The sequence below is a fragment of the Schistocerca nitens genome, chromosome 4, assembly GCF_023898315.1.
Source record: "Schistocerca nitens isolate TAMUIC-IGC-003100 chromosome 4, iqSchNite1.1, whole genome shotgun sequence".
Classification (NCBI taxonomy): domain Eukaryota; kingdom Metazoa; phylum Arthropoda; class Insecta; order Orthoptera; family Acrididae; genus Schistocerca; species Schistocerca nitens.
The window spans coordinates 565,383,896-565,402,550 of NC_064617.1; the positions used below are offsets into that span (position 1 = coordinate 565,383,896).

At 41.7% G+C, this 18,655-nt stretch overlaps 1 protein-coding gene across 1 annotated transcript in view; it reads right to left on the minus strand.

Annotated features, from left to right (window-relative positions):
- The window catches only part of LOC126253343 (equilibrative nucleoside transporter 4), a 211,055-nt gene that overhangs the window by 158,043 nt on the left and 34,357 nt on the right, over positions 1 to 18,655 (minus strand). The window contains exon 6 of the mRNA XM_049954610.1: positions 8,964 to 9,187. Coding sequence (XP_049810567.1) covers positions 8,964 to 9,187 — 224 coding nt within the window. The remainder of the gene's footprint in view (positions 1 to 8,963; positions 9,188 to 18,655) is intronic.

Below are 18,655 nucleotides of genomic sequence, written 5' to 3' on the forward strand. Positions count from 1 at the left end.
TATTTGCAGCCGATTGTGGAGGATTTCATTGATCAGTAGCTTGCGGATGGTATTATAGAGCATAGTAATAGTTGCTGGGGAGCGGGCATTGTCGTTGTGCCTACAAAAATCTATGGATGGAACTAAGAAATACAGGCTCTTTTGTGACTACCGATACCTCAATAATAAGACAGTAATGGCTCGCATACCCCATTCCAAACATATTGGAGACTTTGGATTACTTAGGACAGTGCCAGTACTTTTCTACGATGGATTTGACAAATGGTTACCATCAGTTAGAGGTGGCTCCGGAGGATCGTCCAAAAACTGCTTTCACTATTCCTGGAGGCCATTACCAGTACATTAGAATGCCATTCGGTTTGAAAAACACTACGGCAACGTTTCAGAGGTTGCTAGACAGTGTCTTGACGGGTTTGAAACCACGGCAGTGTCTGGTCTATTTGGATGACATTATAGTGTTTTCAAGTAGTATGGAGCAACATAGACAGCGGTTAAGGGGAAGTCTTTATGAGGTTAAGAGCAGCTTGTTTGACATTGTGTCTGTATATGTGTCATTTTGCATTAGAAGAAGTAAAATATTTGGGTCATATTATCAGTAAGGACAGAGTGTGAACAGATCCGAGGTTGGTACAGGCTCTATGGGATTTTCGGGAACTGAAAACAGATAAGTAAGTGCAATCATTTGTTGGAATTTGCAATTTCTATTGAAAGTTCAGGAAGGGTTTTGCAGATTTAGTACAGCCATAGATACGATTGTTACGGAAGGGTGTGAAATTTGAGTGGACAGAAGAGTGTCAGAAAGCGTTTGACAAACTGAAAGAAGTGTTAACATCAAGTCCAGTTCTCGTGCTTCCAGATTTTGAAAAGGAGTTTATACTAGTATGCAATGCATCAAATGAAGCATTAGGGGGTGTTCTTAGTCAGGAACTTGATCGGAAGGAACATCCTGTAACCTATGCGTCTAGGCAGTTGAATGCAGCAGAGAGGAATTACTCAACAACTGAGAGGGATATGCTTAGTGTAATCTATGGAATCCCATATTTTAAATGTTATTTATATGGGAGAAGATTTTGGGTAGTGACAGATCATGCTGCATTGAAGTGGATGTTGGGGTTGAAGGATCCGTCCTCTAGACTCGCTAGATGGACTGTGTGGCTTAGTGAATTTGACTATGAGGAGGTGCATAAGCCCAGGAAGGAGCACGGTAATGGGGGTGCACTAAGTAGGAAGGTGGCAAAAGTAGAAGTCATAGGTTATGAACTAGCAGTATGGCAAGAATTACAGGACGTGGACAACGATTGTAAATTGTATCGGATACATCCACAATTTAACATGTACAATGGTCTTCTATGCATGGAAACAAAGTCAGGACCAAGGGTAGTAGTGCCAGCGAAGTTGAGGGATGAGGTTTTAAAGGAAGCACATGATCACGTGTTATCTTTTCATGGAGGGTGTAGAGCGATGTATAGGAGAGTGGCAGAGAGGTATTGGTGGAGAGGCAGGAAAGTAGATGTGGATCAGCATGTCAAGAATTGTATACCATATGCTCAGAGAGTAGATTTGAACCGGAAACAGATACTGCTACAACAACTGCTGGAAGTGATGTGTCCATTCCCTATGCTTGGGATCGATGTCTGAGGACCTTTCATTGGGGAACAGATTCGTTCTGACAATAATAGACTATTTTTCGAGGTATGTGGAGGTGGTGGCTATGCCAAATCCAGCAATGGTCGCACAAGCGTTAGTAAACAACTGGATTTTGAAGTTTGGTGAATCGGAGACAAGGGACCAGCTTCATGTCAGATTTAATGAAGGAACTGTGTGAATTGTTGAACGTAAAGAAGTTCAGGACGAGTGCATTGCATCCACAGGCCAACGGAAGGACAGAACGGGTACACAGAACAATCGGGAAGATGCTGAGTTTTTATGTGGATTCTCATCACTGTCAGTGGGACGAGTATTTGAAGCATATTGTATGCGCGTACAATGCAGAAGTCCATACAAATACTGGTTTGTCTCCATATGAGGTAGTGTAGGGGTGGGGGGTGGGGGGGGGTGGGGGGCGAATGCCATTACCATTTGATTTGGTGAGGCTACAGAAAAGAAGGACCAGTGAACCTGTACGTCAATTCACAAGAACAATTCGGGATGTTTGGAAACGGGCACAAAAGGCAAATACAAAGGCTTTGGAAAAGCAGGAAGACGCAGTAAAGCGAAAAGGAAGTTTACCACAGTATAGAGTGGGGCAATGGGTAACGCTGTCCAGCCCCTATATCAGGGTGTATACGCGGACAAGGGAATAAAATTCCCGGATTTCCTGGTTAAAATACACTTTCTCCTGGATGAAAACACACTTTTTCCGTGTTATTAAGTGACAGTATATTTTCCCTCGGAACTGTAAAACTTATCAATCCTTTGAATGGTTCTGTTTTCATACATGGGTGTAGAATTTCCCAGAACTTTAGAAAACTAAAGTCAGGGAAGAAAACTCCTTTTGGAAAGATTTTTGACATGCAGCAACATTTATGCTGCATATTTTCATATTACGAAAGTATAAATTCGAATTCCACCAAATGCCGCATGTTACTTAGGGAACCACTGTAATCGAGATTGCGATGTGCTTTTGTAAGCCAGTCATAGCTCATGTCACGTGATCCTGCCAGACAATGATGGCAGATATTCAGACCACAGGACATGTGATGTAGTCAGCTAATAGCAACATCACTGTTAAGTAGCGCGGACACACAAACAGGAAAAGTTAATGTTTTGAATTAATATACACAGTGTTGCTACAAGAAAAGCAACGCTTTTACATGTAATATTGGTCTCTAAGGTTAATAAGCTGCAAGAGAAGCTAAGCTTTCACATATAATGTTTATATTTTTTGCGCGTGTTACTCTTTAGGATATATCATGCAAATGTGCCAGTAAAATTTTTAGCCGAGTGCAGTGACTTGTCCTCATAGTTTTCCACAAATAAATTAGCTAACACAGAGGAGAGAGAGCTTCCTGTAGCACTACATCAATTTGCTCATAATAACGACATGAATGTCTGATCTTCTGGGCTTGAAATACTTCTAAATGGCTCGTCATCAAATGCTCTGTGATTAACAAAATTCGTACATTCTCGCAGATAGTTCAATTTGCGTAAAAGGAAATTTACTTTGAAGCTAACGCTTTTCAAACCACCATTTGCAATATTTTTCCGTGACCTGTTAGAAATAGGTTCGTTTCATTAGTCGTCAGATAGCGCCAGATAACAGGTGCCACCATGCTTTGTCTGCTGCTATGACACAGAAATCCCGTATGTTCATACGTGTAAAACATTAAAAGATCTTACATTATGTCATAAAAGAAAAACGACATCAGAGGATACTCCAAGAGCATCGGAATTTCGTGAACCATACTAAAATGGCACATTTAAAGTGCATACTTAAAGAGCGCATTCGTATGTCCAGATTCCCAATGAAGTAGGCCCCGACCTGATATTAAGCTTTTTGGTGTGGGTTTTGGGACATAAATTTTCTTGGAGTGCCAGTACTGTATTAACTCATTTTTGATTCTTTCTTATGGCATAATGCCATACTTGCTAGAAGATGAAAACATACACTTGAAATTAGCCAATAGTGTGGAACTAAACACTTTATTTCAAACACATGGACTTCCACAGCATAGAAGATTGATAAAACCAAAATTTCTGTAGCAAACCGACAAAAATAACTTCATTGTTAATACTGCGCATATGTGAATCTGGCAGCTTGGGCGCGGCCTTAAAATTTTTCCTGGTTACATCTAGCTGCTTGCTGCGACTGCTTATACAGCCAACAGCCACATTTATGTAGCCAGAAACGTGAGAAGGTACCACTCATAAGCCACTCAACTGCGCATGCGCATGATCTCTCTCAGAACTGCTAAAACGTATCTAATGTAAACAGTTGTGAAGTCATGCTCATCGAAGGCAATTTGTTGTTATGAAGTATTGCATAGTCTTCCTGAAGCCGAACACTGTGTTTTGTTGTTGTATATAGCACATTTCCTTTGCAATTTATGTTTTATTTTCCTTTTTTTTCTCGTTCACATTTTATTGTTGCACTATTATTCTGCAGTAGCAGGATACAGTAATATCCTTTGTTAGAGTATTGATTCTTACCAGTCAAAATTAGAAAAATTTAACTGAAAACTAAAACAACGGAAAATTCCCAGAATTCTAAAAAATTCCTGGGTTTTTCCCGGATGAAAAAATTCGCGGGTTTTTCCCGGATCTGCCGGGTCGTATACACCCTGTATATGCAAAAACGGAAAACGAAGAAGTTCCTCACGAGGTATCAAGGGCCATACCAAGTTGTTGAAACCACATCTCCCTTTTATATTAAGCTTCAGCTGCCAACTAGAACAACGATAAGACACCTTGCGCGGTTACGACCATTTAAGAGTTACCCAGATGTGATTCCAGGTGTGTCACAGGAAGGAAAGGGGAAGGAAAGAGGAAGAAAGAGAGAGTGAAGAGAGGTGCTAAGCACAGAGAAAACCAAGAAGATAGATTACAGAATGATGTACTGTATGCTTTGCGATCCAGAAAGTAGTAGAGTATTTGCAGAAGCAAAAGATATAGAGCTCGAGGGGAGCGGGAATTTTTATCAATGGAACTAAGTGTAACATAATAGGACCAATCTTCCACCTGCCAGCATCAATTTCAGGAGTCATGCAATGGAATGTTACACAGCCACAGCTGTACTGGCCGGAAGCCACTTTAGAGTTTTTGCCAAGGCAGAATCTGACCTTGTTAAATCAAATTCTGGAGCCAGGTCTGTTGAGATCCGTAAAACCAGTTCATTTTAGATCAAGAGGGGCGCATATCAGCCGAACAGCTTGTGCAACATGTCGCTCAGTATAGGGAAAAGCAACGGCAAACAACATTCATTTTGAGCACCGCTGTGCCAAGTGTCATCGCAGCCTTAACTTTGTTATGTGTTGTTTTCTTTCTGATCAGGCGGAGAGCTAATTCCAAGAGGGAACCAAGGGTAGTCCAAGTCCCAGTGGATTGGATACCAAGGGCGTGAGATGAGTAGATAAGGGGTTGATCGAGCAGTGGTCGCCAGTAAGGAATTTTTACGTTTTGTTTCATGTCATGGTTTTAAGGGGCACTAGACCACATTTAAGTTTTCTAGTAGTACGGAAATATGTCATAGGTGCCAACCCAAACAAGGTAAGAGCTAGTTAAGGGTCATCCTGGGGACTGGGTCTTTCTGAAGAGGGGAATAATGTAGCGGCACTACCATTTAGGATAGGGAAAGTTAGTTTTGTGCAACATTTTGAGCACAAGTCAGTTAGGTGCCGGCCGGATTGCAGTGAGTTACGCATACCAACAGTTGCGAAGTAGAATAGAGGCCACAGGGCCATCAAATTGCTGAAAGAGTATATGTAGTGGTTTTGCATGTTGCAAATCACAGGCAGAAGGGGCCCACTGACCAACCTAGCGTGTTATGTGTATGTGACACGTAGTGGCGCATATGGCAAAACAGAGGCACACAGCCGCATATAAATAGCCTTCCAGTACATGGCAGATCGCTGTTTCGACCCTCTGAGGCCGACGCGGGGTCTGTAGCCAACCAGGGGTGGGCCATTCCACAGCTCGCTACCATGGACAGTTGTCCTGGCTTCCGATACATGCTGGGGCATCCCAAGGTGAGGGCCGCAGATTCGGACTCCAGATCGCGGGCACTTGTTGTTGCCGCGCGATCTTAGCCACGCCAGCGAGAAGCACGCAGTTGGCCGCCTGCAGCTCACACCGAGAGGCACTGAGTCGGCAGGGTCGCAGACTGCTGAGTCAACTGCCGGCATCCTGACGACGATGTAACTCTGCTGCCTTACAAGGCTGACTGACAGCAGTGCATGCACGAGTCGCTGGGACAGCCATTCCGCGCGAAGCTGTTTCGCAGACAGCAAAGTGTTGTCCTCAGCATTTCGGGACCCAGTGATGCAGATCGAGAGGAACGGGGGCACTGTAGTTGGAAACAATAAATCACTTGGAAAGCTTGGGCAACTCTTAATACTGTGCCTTTTACCTCTTCCCAATATATTTGGTGTTGCTGTTACATTTGGTGGCAGAAGTTTCCACTACACAGGTGATCAGACAGGATGCTTGCATACATGTCACCTGCAGAGTCGTATCTAGACTTATCAGGGTCCCATATCATACTAACTGCACATGCCCCACACCATTAGATAGCCCCCACCAGCTTGAATAGCCCCCATGGATTCATGAGGTTGTCTCCATACCCGTTCACATCCATACACTCAATACAACTTGAAACAAGACTCATCTGACCAGATAACATGTTTCCAGTCACCAACAGTCCAATGTTGGTGTTGACGGGCCCAGGCGAGGCATAAAGCTTTGTCTCATGCACTCACCAAGGGTAAACGAGTGGGCCTTTGGCTCCAAAAGCCCATATCAATGATGTTTTACTGAATGATTCGCATGCTGACACTTGTTGATGGCCCAGTATTGAAATCTGCAGCAACCTGCAGAAGGAGTTGAGTTCTGTCATGCTGAACAATTCTCTTCAGTCGTCATTGGTCCCATTCTCGCAGGATCTTTTTCCGGCTGCAGCGATATTGGAGATTTGATGTCTTCCCAGATTCGTCATATTCACGGTGCACTCATGAAATGGTCATACGGGAAAATCCCCACTTCATCACTACCTCAGATATGCTGTGTCCCATCACTTGCACGTCAATTATAACACCACATTCAAACTTTGCAGCAGTAACCAATGTAACAACTGCGCCAGACCCTTGTTGTCTTATGTAGGTGTTGCCAACTGCAGCACCATACTCTGCCTGTTACAAACAGTATGTGATCAAAAGTATCTGGACACCTGGCTGAATATGACTTACAAGTTTGTGGCACCCTCCATCGGTAATGCTGGAATTCAGTATGGTATTGGCCCACCCTTAGCCTTGATGACAGCTTCCACTCTTGCAGGCATGCATTCAATCAGGTGCTGGAAGGTTTCTTGGGGAATGACAGCCCATTCTTCATGGATTGCTGCACTGAGGAGAGGTATCGATGTCAGTCAGTGAGGACTGGCACAAAGCCAGCATTCCAAAACATCCCAAAGGTGTTCTGTAGGATTCATGGCAGGACTCCAGGCCAGTCTATTACAGGGGAGTTATTGTCAGGTAACCACTCTGCCACAGACCGTGCATTATGAACAGGAGCTCGATCATGTTGAAAGAAGCAATTGCCATCTCCAAATTGCATAACAGTGAGAAGCAAGAAGGTGCTTAAAACATCAATGTAGGCCTGTGCTGTGATAGTGCCACACAAAACAACAAGGGGTGCAAGCCCCCTCCATGAGAAACACGACCACATCATAACACCAACACCTCCGAATTTTGCTGTTGGCACTGCACATGCTGGCAGATGACGTTCACTGCCATCAGATCGCCACATTTTGTACCATGATTCGTCACTCCACACAATGTTTTTCAGCTGTTCAATCATCCAATGTTTATGCTCCTTACACCAAGTGAGGCGTCGTTTGGCATTTACCAATGTGATGTGTGGCTTATGAGCAGCCACTCGACCATGAAATCAAAGTTTTCTCACCTCCTGCCTATCTGTCACAGTACTTGCAGTGGATCCTGATGCAGTTTGGAATTCCTATGTGATGGTCTGGATAGATGTCTGCCTATTACATGTTATGACCCTCTTCAACTGTTGGCGGTCTCTGTGAGTCAACAGATGAGGTCAGCCTGAATGCTTTTGTGCTGTACGTGTCCCTCCACATTTACACTTCACTATCACATTGGAAGCAGTGGACCTAGGGATGTTTAAGAGTGTGGAAATCTCATGTACAGACATTTGACACAAGTGACACCCAATCATGTGACCACATTTGAAGCCCGTGAGTTCCTTGGAGTGTCCCATTCTACTCTCTCACGATGTCTAACGACTACTGAGGTCACTGATATGTAGTAGATGGCAGTACAATGCACCTAATATGAAAAACGTATGTTTCTGGGGGTGTCTGGATACTTTTGATCACATAGTGTATCTGTATTTGAAGATGTGTGCCCTTACCAGTTTCTTTGGCACTTCAGTGTAGAAAGAGAATAAATAACACCACAGTGATAGACTGGTACTTCTGCAAACAACGGAAAAAATATGATTTGGAAGCTGAGGAAACAATAATTAGAAAATGTAGTCATAAGAGAAGTAAAATGAAGTGGGAAGATGTCCAGAAATAGCACAAGTCGGAGAGGAATGACTGCAGCAGAATTTGAAATGGTGGTGGGTAATCTCAGTCTATGTCATGCAATACAGGTGACCTGAATGTCCTGTCCTGATAACATTTAAAAATCTTTGTGAATCTACAGAAATGATGTAATGTCTACATTACATTTATGAATTACTCAATTTTGTGTATCATTTTTATGGACTGACAAGATTATCAAGGTTCACAGAAGAGCTTCTGTGAAGTTTGGAAGGTAGGAGATAAGGTACAGGCAGAATTGAAGCTGTGAGGATGGGTCACGAGTTGTGCTTGGGTAGCTCAGTCAGTAGAACACTTGCCCACAAAAGGCAAAGGACCCGAGTTCAAGTCTCAGTCTGGCACACAGTTTTAATCTGCCAGGAAGTTTTAAGATTTGATCTCATTTCAAATCTTATTTTTAAACACCGGAAAACAATAATTGTTACCAGCATCTTGCTCTCGGGTCTGCGAAGGGTGCAGTGTGAACACCATCAAATGCTACATGCCAGCAGCACCCTCCTGATAATTTTGAGCAGTTGCCTTGAGGAAATGTGAGATTTACAAAATGCAATCTGGTGACAGACTGGAGGTACATACATTGAACACATCAGGCAGGAAAGCTTGAGTAGTAACAATTACATTATTACGAGTGATATATTTGTCAAGAAGTAAACCATAAACATGAAAACATTGTCATACTTACCAAACCAACATCCTCTGTTGGCTCTAGCACAATCTTACGTGATTCTCTACAAAGAGTTATATAAAACTGTACAAAATCTGTCCTCTTAACCACCTGATGCAGTCCAAAGCACAATGCTATTATTGCCACTGACATCACAAAGAAGATAATAGTGTTCACGCGCTGATCATCTAGCAGCAACTTCGTTATAATGCGATTACTGGACACAAGAAATCCGGCTGCACCTGAAGAATCATTTACAACTACAATATCATTTCCACAAAGATACAGGCAAAATAATTCAGTTATTAAGATAATGTTGAAAAAGTGACACACAAAAGAACTCACAATTTTAATAGCACATTTGAGAACACTGTTTCCTAATCTATACTTTCCTGCAGATCTTAAATTATGAATTTAAGGAGTGTGTAATTGCACCATTTGGTATTTTAATGTAAAAATCACCCAAAGAATCTAACTAACTGAGTAATAAGTTTCCAAATTGAACAGTTCTCAGGTATCCGACCGGGTACCGTCGTAATTTCTCCTCAATATTTCGGCAGACATACACGCTGCCATCTTCAGGAACCACCTGAAGATGGCAGCGTGTACGTCTGCCGAAATATTGAGGAGAAATTATGACACTACCCGGTCGGATACCCGAGAACTGTTCAAATTGGAAATACACTGAGAAAACTTCAGATCACATATCAAGCTTCCAAATGTAGAATTCCATTTAACCAATATTAGAATTTTCAGACTTCCTTCAAACTTCACTCCTTTCCTAACTTATATTTACAGCCTGACCATATTTCTTCCTTCTGTGTGGTCAGTTTGACTCACTGTTGTTCCCTTCATTCAGTTTTGTAGCCTCTGTTTTACTTTTCCAGTAAACTCTACCCTACATTTGATAAAAACATTCTAAAGCCAAAATCGCACATTTTTAGCAAGTAAAATAGATCACTCCTCCTGTCATCTCAAAATGAGAAATCTCAATCTGCCTCCATTTCTTTCATACCTCTCACCTTGCCTCATTTTTCTGATTTATTGTTACAGATCTAATTTTAAAGAAATGCCACTACCACCCACATGAATGCCAGTACATCCCCCCTCCCCTATTTCTCTATTGTTTTCTGTTCATGATAAGACTATTCTCATCTTTCCTTTTTGAAACATGCCTCGGCAGCCCGTTCAATCTTCATTTCTCTGCCATAGCAATGCTGTCCTACTCCAGCTAATGAAGCAAGACTAAGAACTTATTCATAAATCCTGTCCCAGTCTTAGCACTGTAACTGCCTATTTATGGTGCACATGCTTGACTTCAGCAAGTTATTTTTCAATAATGGTACTGCAAACATTCCTGTGAATGTGTCTACCTAATAAAACAGAAGAATTAAATGTATTAATAAGTCATGAATTAGAAGCCGTATTAAGAATGTGTCTTTCTGAGGGAAGTCTGAAAATTCTGGTATTGATGATAACATAACAAAATCAGTCTCCTTATAAAATTTCTTTTTGGCAGACTACTACTGTAGACTTGGTGGTACTTTGTGTGAATAGCTATACTCACTAAGGATGATCTAAAATCAAAAACATAGCAAATAGTGCCTTTTAGAGCAGAAAAATTGAGATTGCAGTAATATAAAATAAAGTCATGTAATGTATCATGGTAAATCTTACAATAATGACAACAAGTAAGATAGCCATGGACCAAATCCTGATTAACAAAGATAAATTCACTTGGTCTATGAATGTATACAATGATTCAGTGACTATAAATCTTTAATACTTCTCATTCATTCATTCATCATGTTCTGTATGTCCATAAGCAAGGGAAAACATCAGGGGCTGTGGAATAAGTCAAGGTATACATTAACAAAAGACATACTAACTGTAGAAGCTTTACCTGTACATTGTACAAACAATAAACCATCACTATACTATTGTTGTTGTTGTGGTCTTCAGTCCTGAGACTGGTTTGATGCAGCTCTCCATGCTACTCTATCCTGTGCAAGCTTCTTCATCTCCCAGTACCTACTGCAACCTACATCCTTCTGAATCTGCTTAGTGTATTCATCTCTTGGTCTCCCTCTACGATTTTTACCCTCCACGCTGTCCTCCAATACTAAATTGGTGATCCCTTGATGCCTCAGAACATGTCCTACCAACCGATCCCTTCTTCTGGTCAAGTTGTGCCACAAACTCCTCTTCTCCCCAATCCTATTCAGGACCTCCTCATTAGTTATGTGATCTACCCATCTAATCTTCAGCATTCTTCTGTAGCACCACATTTCAAAAGCTTCTATTCTCTTCTTGTCCAAACTATTTACCATCCATGTTTCACTTCCATACATGGCTACACTCCATACAAATACTTTCAGAAATGACTTCCTGACACTTAAATCTATACTCGATGTTAACAAATTTCTCTTCTTCAGAAACACTTTCCTTGCCATTGCCAGTCTACATTTTATATCCTCTCTACTTCGACCATCATCGGTTAATTTACTCCCCAAATAGCAAAACTCCTTTACTACTTTAAGTATCTCATTTCCTAATCTAATACCCTCAACATCACCCGACTTAATTCGACTACATTCCGTTATCCTCGTTTTGCTTTTGTTGATGTTCATCTTATATCCTCCCTTCAAGACACCATCCATTCCGTTCAACTGCTCTTCCAAGTCCTTTGCTGTCTCTGACAGAATTACAATGTCATTGGCGAACCTCAAAGTTTTTATTTCTTCTCCATGGATTTTAATACCTACTCCGAATTTTTCTTTTGTTTCTTTTACTGCTTGCTCAATATACAGATTGAATAACATCGGGGAGAGGCTACAACCCTGTCTCACTCCCTTCCCAACCACTGCTTCCCTTTCATGTCCCTCGACTCTTATAACTGCCATCTGGTTTCTGTACAAATTGTAAATAGCTTTTCGCTCCCTATATTTTACCCCTGCCACCTTTAGAATTTGAAAGAGAGTATTCCAGTCAACATTGTCAAAAGCTTTCTCTAAGTCTACAAATGCTAGAAACATAGGTTTGCCTTTCCTTAATCTTTCTTCTAAGATAAGTCGTAAGGTCAGTATTGCCTCACGTGTTCCAGTATTTCTACGGAATCCAAACTGATCTTCCCCGAGGTTGGCTTCTACCAGTTTTTCCATTTGTCTGTAAAGAATTCGTGTTAGTATTTTGCAGCTGTGGCTTATTAAACTGATTGTTCGGTAATTCTCACATCTGTCAACACCTGCTTTCTTTGGTATTGGAATTATTATATTCTTCTTGAAGTCTGAGGGTATTTCGCCTGTTTCATACATCTTGCTCAGCAGATGGTAGAGTTTTGTCAGGACTGGCTCTCCCAAGGCCGTCAGTAGTTCCAATGGAATGTTGTCTACTCCGGGAGCCTCGTTTCGACTCAGGTCTTTCAGTGCTCTGTCAAACTCTTCACGCAGTATCGTATCTCCCATTTCATCTTCATCTACATCCTCTTCCATTTTCATAATACTGTCGTCAAGTACATCGCCCTTGTATAGACCCTCTATATAGTCCTTCCACCTTTCTGCTTTCCTTTCTTTGCTTAGAACTGGGTTCCCATCAAAGCTCTTGATATTCATGCAAGTGGTTCTCCTTTCTCCAAAGGTCTCTTTAATTTTCCTATAGGCAGTATCTATCTTACCCCTAGTGAGATAAGCTTCTACATCCTTACATTTGTCCTCTAGCCATCCCTGCTTAGCCATTTTGCACTTTCTGTCGATCTCATTTTTGAGACGTTTGTATTCCTTTTTGCCTGCTTCATTTACTGCATTTTTATATTTTCTCCTTTCATCAATTAAATTCAATATTTCTTCTGTTACCCAAGGATTTCTACTAGCCCTCGTCTTTTTACCTACTTGATCCTCTGCTGCCTTCACTACTTCATCCCTCAAAGCTACCCATTCTTCTTCTACTGTATTTCTTTCCCCCATTCCTGTCAATTGTTCCCTTATGCTCTCCCTGAAACTCTCTACAACCTCTCGTTCTTTCAGTTTATCCAGGTCCCATCTCCTTAAATTCCCACCTTTTTGCAGTTTCTTCAGTTTTAATCTACAGGTCATAACCAATAGATTGTGGTCAGAGTCCACATCCGCCCCTGGAAATGTCTTACAATTTAAAACCTGGTTCCTAAATCTCTGTCTTACCATTATATAATCTATCTGATACCTTTTAGTATCTCCAGGGTTCTTCCATGTATACAACTTTCTATCATGATTCTTGAACCAAGTGTTAGCTATGATTAAGTTGTGCTCTGTGCAAAATTCTACCAGGCAGCTTCCTCTTTCATTTCTTAGCCCCAATCTATATTCACCTACTACGTTTCCTTCTCTCCCTTTTCCTACACTCGTATTCCAGTCACCCATGACTATTAAATTTTCGTCTCCCTTCACTATCTGAATAATTTCTTTTATTTCATCATACATTTCTTCAATTTCTTCGTCATCTGCAGAGCTAGTTGGCATATAAACTTGTACTACTGTAGTAGGTGTGGGCTTCGTATCTATCTTGGCCACAATAATGCGTTCACTAAGCTGTTTGTAGTAGCTTACCCGCGTTCCTATTTTCCTATTCATTATTAAACCTACTCCTGCATTACCCCTATTTGACTTTGTGTTTATAACCCTGTAGTCACCTGACCAGAAGTCTTGTTCCTCCTGCCACCAAACTTCACTAATTCCCACTATATCTAACTTTAACCTATCCATTTCCCTTTTCAAATTTTCTAACCTACCTGCCCGATTAAGGGACCTGACATTACACGCTCCGATCCGTAGAACGCCAGTTTTCTTTCTCCTGATAACGACGTCCTCTCGAGTAGTCCCCGCCCGGAGATCCGAATGGGGGACTATTTTACCTCCGGAATATTTTACCCAAGAGGACGCCATCATCATTTAATCATACAGTAAAGCTGCATGCCCTCGGGAAAAATTACGGCCGTAGTTTCCCCTTGCTTTCAGCCGTTCGCAGTACCAGCACAGCAAGGCCGTTTTGGTTATTGTTACAAGGCCAGATCAGTCAATCATCCAGACTGTTGCCCTTGCAACTACTGAAAAGGCTGCTGCCCCTCTTCAGGAAACACACGTTTGTCTGGCCTCTCAACAGATACCCCTCCGTTGTGGTTGTACCTATGGTACGGCTATCTGTATCGCTGAGGCACGCAAGCCTCCCCACCAACGGCAAGGTCCATGGTTCATGGGGTATAGTATGTTGATAATTATTACTATTATTAATTAAAACACAATTTCATTCAGTTGTGATTAGACAGTTCGCAAGTAATAACTATCAACATACCGTAATATTATACGCAAGTGAGGGTGATAGGACTACCAAAGTTGGAGACATCACTATACCAACACTAATCATTACTGTAATAATAAAAAAATAAAAATTGGGGGGGGGGGGGGTAAAGCCTAAAGACAGAGTGGTGTATTCCAGTTCACCAAGCAGCTAGGACAGTGTTTCTACAAAAGGTACACATTTGATACTGGTTTTCTGTGCTCACTACTTCATCTATAATTCATAATGTGGTGTATTTTACCACCAAATGATTTTTTGATGCTCTTGTGAACTCTGTAGATCATGCACCAAGTAAACAAATAATCTTTTCCTTATACTGTTAATATTAATATCAATAATGCAAGTATTCATTCCAAATATTTCTGCCTGCTGGTTCCAAACAGGACTTACAAAGTAGTTGGGTCTAATTTGTAAATGTCAGCTACTGATCTACCTTAAAAAGAGCTGGAAAGAAAATAAATATGATTCTGCAGCCGCACTGGACATAATGTTGGAACAGAAAGAGAACTCTGCGCACCTATAGAGGCACAGTTTGTGTGTGTTTGTGTGTGTGTGTGTGTGTGTGTGTGTGTGTGTGTGTGTGACCTCTAGCTAAAGAAATAATTTATTCAGAAATCTATAAGAACAAATTCTGTGTCTGTCTCTTAAAGCATATACATATAATAGGAAAATATCTGGCAGAAACAAATAATTTAGGAGAAATGAGACCGCTCACTGAATAGCACAGCTGTTGGGTTGTCAACAGGCAAACTTACCAGCTTTCAGGTTGACTAAGGTGGATTGAAGGTTGTGCTGGGTGGGCAGATAATGGAGGGGTGGCAGGTGCATAGGCTAGGCATGTGATACACGGATAATGGAGCCTGTGGGGTGCGGCACATGATTGTAATGTGGAGATGTGGCTGGAAGGGGGTTACAAGACAGAAAGTGTTTAGCAGAAGGTATGGGGACATTGGGTTATTAATGGAGATTAGAACCAGAAGGGTTATGGGAGTGAATTACATTTTGCAAAGATAAGCCCCATCTGCATAGTTGAGAAAAGCTGGTGATGGAAAATGAAATGAAATGTCGTGTGACGAGGGCCTCCCGTCAGGTAGACCGTTCGCCTGGTGCAAGTCTTTCGATTTGACGCCACTTCGGCGACTTGCGCGTCGATGGGGATGAAATAATGATGATTAGGACAACACAACACCCAGTCCCTGAGCGGAGAAAATCTCCGACCCAGCCGGGAATCGAACCCGGGCCCTTTGGATTGACAGTCTGTCGCGCTGACCACTCAGCTACCGGGTTACATTTTGCAAAGATAAGCCCCATCTGCATAGTTGAGAAAAGCTGGTGATGGAAGGAAGGATCCAGATGGCCAGAGCTGTGAAGCAGACATTGAATTTGAGCATTTCAGCTGCATTTTGTGCCACTAGGTGGTCAACTCTCTTCTCGGTCACAGTTTAGCAATGGTTATTCATTCTGGTGGAAAGTTGGTTGGTTGTCATACTGACATAAAAAGCTGCGCAGAGACTGCAGCAAAGTTGGTGTAAGACATGACTGTTTTCACCAATGGTCCTGCTTCTGATGGGATACAGTAAATCCATGACAGGACTTGAGCAGGAAGTGCTGCATGAGTGGATCGGGCAAGTCTTGCACCTGGGCCTTCCAGAGGGATATGATCTGTGTTGGGGCTGGAATATGTATAGGGATGGACCAGGATGTTGCATAGGTTGGGTGGATGATGGAAATAACTTTAGGAAGGAAGGTAATGATTTTGGATAAGATGTCCCTCATTTCTGGGCACAATGTTAGATAGCCAAAGCCTTTGCGATGACAATCAACCAGCTATCCACTGGAATCAATGCCCACTGCCAAATAGTGGTCAATTACATTCTTGACAGCAGTTTGACAGTGGCCATTCATTCTAGCAGACAGCTGCTTGGTTGTCATTGCCATGGCTTGAGTTCAATGACTGCTTCACAATCCAGGCTATCTTGATCCTTCCCTTCACCACCAGCTTTTCTAAACTATGCAGATGGGAGTTATCCTTGCAACACATGCTTCCCTCCCTAACCCTCCTAGCCTTAACCTCTGTTAACAAATTGTACCCATACCCTCTACCAAACAGTTTCGCCTTCTTCTGACTTGTCATCTCCTCCCAATCCATGCCTCCACATCACCTTCATCATATTCTGCACACTACTGACTCAAATACCAGTGTACTACATACATAGTCTGTGCACCTGTCACCCCTTTCTCACACATCCTTAGCCAACAAACCTGCTGCCTCCCTCTGAGAGCCATTAGCCGCACATCATCAATACCTCTTCCTGCCTCCTGCCATCTCCTCCTCTACCCTCTCCGCCCAGCACAGCTCCCACCCCACCCTAACCCACCTGTGTGAAATGCAAAATGCATTCCCAATAATGTATGTCCAGCCAGTATAATGTAAGGGCAGAGGTGTGTGTGTGTGTGTGTGTGTGTGTGTGTGTGTGTGTGTGTGTGTGTTTATACTCTAACTCAATAAAAGATTTATTCTGAATATTAACAAGTGTTTTTTTCCCTTTTCTTTGTGCCTGTTGATGACTCAGTGCTTCTGCTATTCACTGACCATCCTTCTTTACACATAAATTATTTCCAAAAGCTTGTACGTATTCATTAATTTTAGTCAGAGGTATACACAAAGGATTCTATAATTTTACAGTTTCAGGTATGAAAATAGAAGGAATTTATACTTACATGCAAATACAAAACTGAACTCAAACAATCTTTGTCCAGAAATGAGCAACTGCTACCGCATTTTCTTGTGAACCGAACAATTCCTCTTCTTTCCAAGAATTACAGTAACATAAGCAACGAGACAGATGTTTCATTTATGTACTTCTCCACATGCACAAAGTGTTGGCCCTTGCAAGTCTCCCCATTTCATTAGGTTGTTCTTAGTTTTGTGATGCCCATTCATAGCCTGGTCAGTGATCTACACATGTGGTCCAGTCAAAGTTGTCTCTGGCAGGTAAGTGTTCTCTTGGCTTTACCCACAATTGAGGATGATTTATTTTGGCTGCCCATACTTTTTGTCTGGTTTTCTTGGCTGATGTATTTAGTAAAGATGTTGACTGTAAAAAAAAAAGCACTTCTTAAATTTCAGTCTGTGCCTTATTTCCCTGCAGTGGATGTAACTCAATTTCTTTAACTTTCTTCCTTTCGGCATTTGCAGCTACTTTCTGGTGTGTGTCAGGAGCAGCAACACCTGCCACGCAGTACAATTTATAAACAGTAATTAGCCTTGCAATTTCGTTAAGATCTGTGTTATTTCTTTCATGTGAACAGATTAATATCACACTGGGCAGGCTTATTCACCAGTTGAGAAACAGAGTGTCATAGCAAAAGTACAGATCACTTATGGTTGGGTACTCCAATTACTACCAACTAGTTTCCAGATGACAATGTTTCACGCTGACATCTTATGTTTAGCATCAAAGCAGTGCTGCTGGTAAGTGAGTGATCTGTCTAAGGTAACTGCAAGATATTTGGGTGTATAACAATGGTCCAGATCAATGCCTTCCCAAATCACTTTCAAATCCAGAAGCATTGTAGTGATCATCAATTTTTATCTGAAAATATTTATTGATCTGAGGGGATCCTTTTTCTAGCTGTTTCTTAACTCTCCAAAAGTGGACAAAACTGTTTGTCAATTAGGCAAATTAAAGTAAGTACTAGATTTGATTATAGCCAGATGAAAAAAATTCTACACAATTTTAGGCAATAGTAGTCCTACATTTTGATAATATAAACACTGTGCATTACCATTCGACCAACAATAGTATAATGCAAGCAGATGATAATCTCCATGTAGCCATGTTTGCAGGTTATTTTCAATGCGGAAGAAGAGGCTGTATTGCTATTTTGAAGTCATAATGACATGCGATTTGCTGCATATATGTATCACAGAAGTTAAAGTTGGGCTCATAGTGTAGCTATTGTGCACAACATACAGGATTCAAAGCTGGGTCTTCTGCTTACTAGGCAGATCCGTTGAGCACTACGCCATCCGGACACAACAGTTATCACTACTGCACAGACTGCTCTGTCATGCCTCCTTTCAGACTCAAATTCTCAGCTTACACCTACTCACTACTGATGTAGTGTCCCTGCTCATTAGCCTCAACACTCACAGCATCTTGCCAGTTCCCGTAAGAGTTTGAGCTTGGAGTGCTTCTGCACAGAAGGGATCATTGGCCATCATTGCCATAATTATGTATGTGATGTCTATTCTTTTGCACTTGTCTAAAAGAGCAGACACCATTTTGTCCTGCAGCCACTATGAATCAAGACACAAAGAAATTAAAGACATTAGCTGCCAGTAGGCATTGAGCCTTTACTGACAGACAATATCCTAT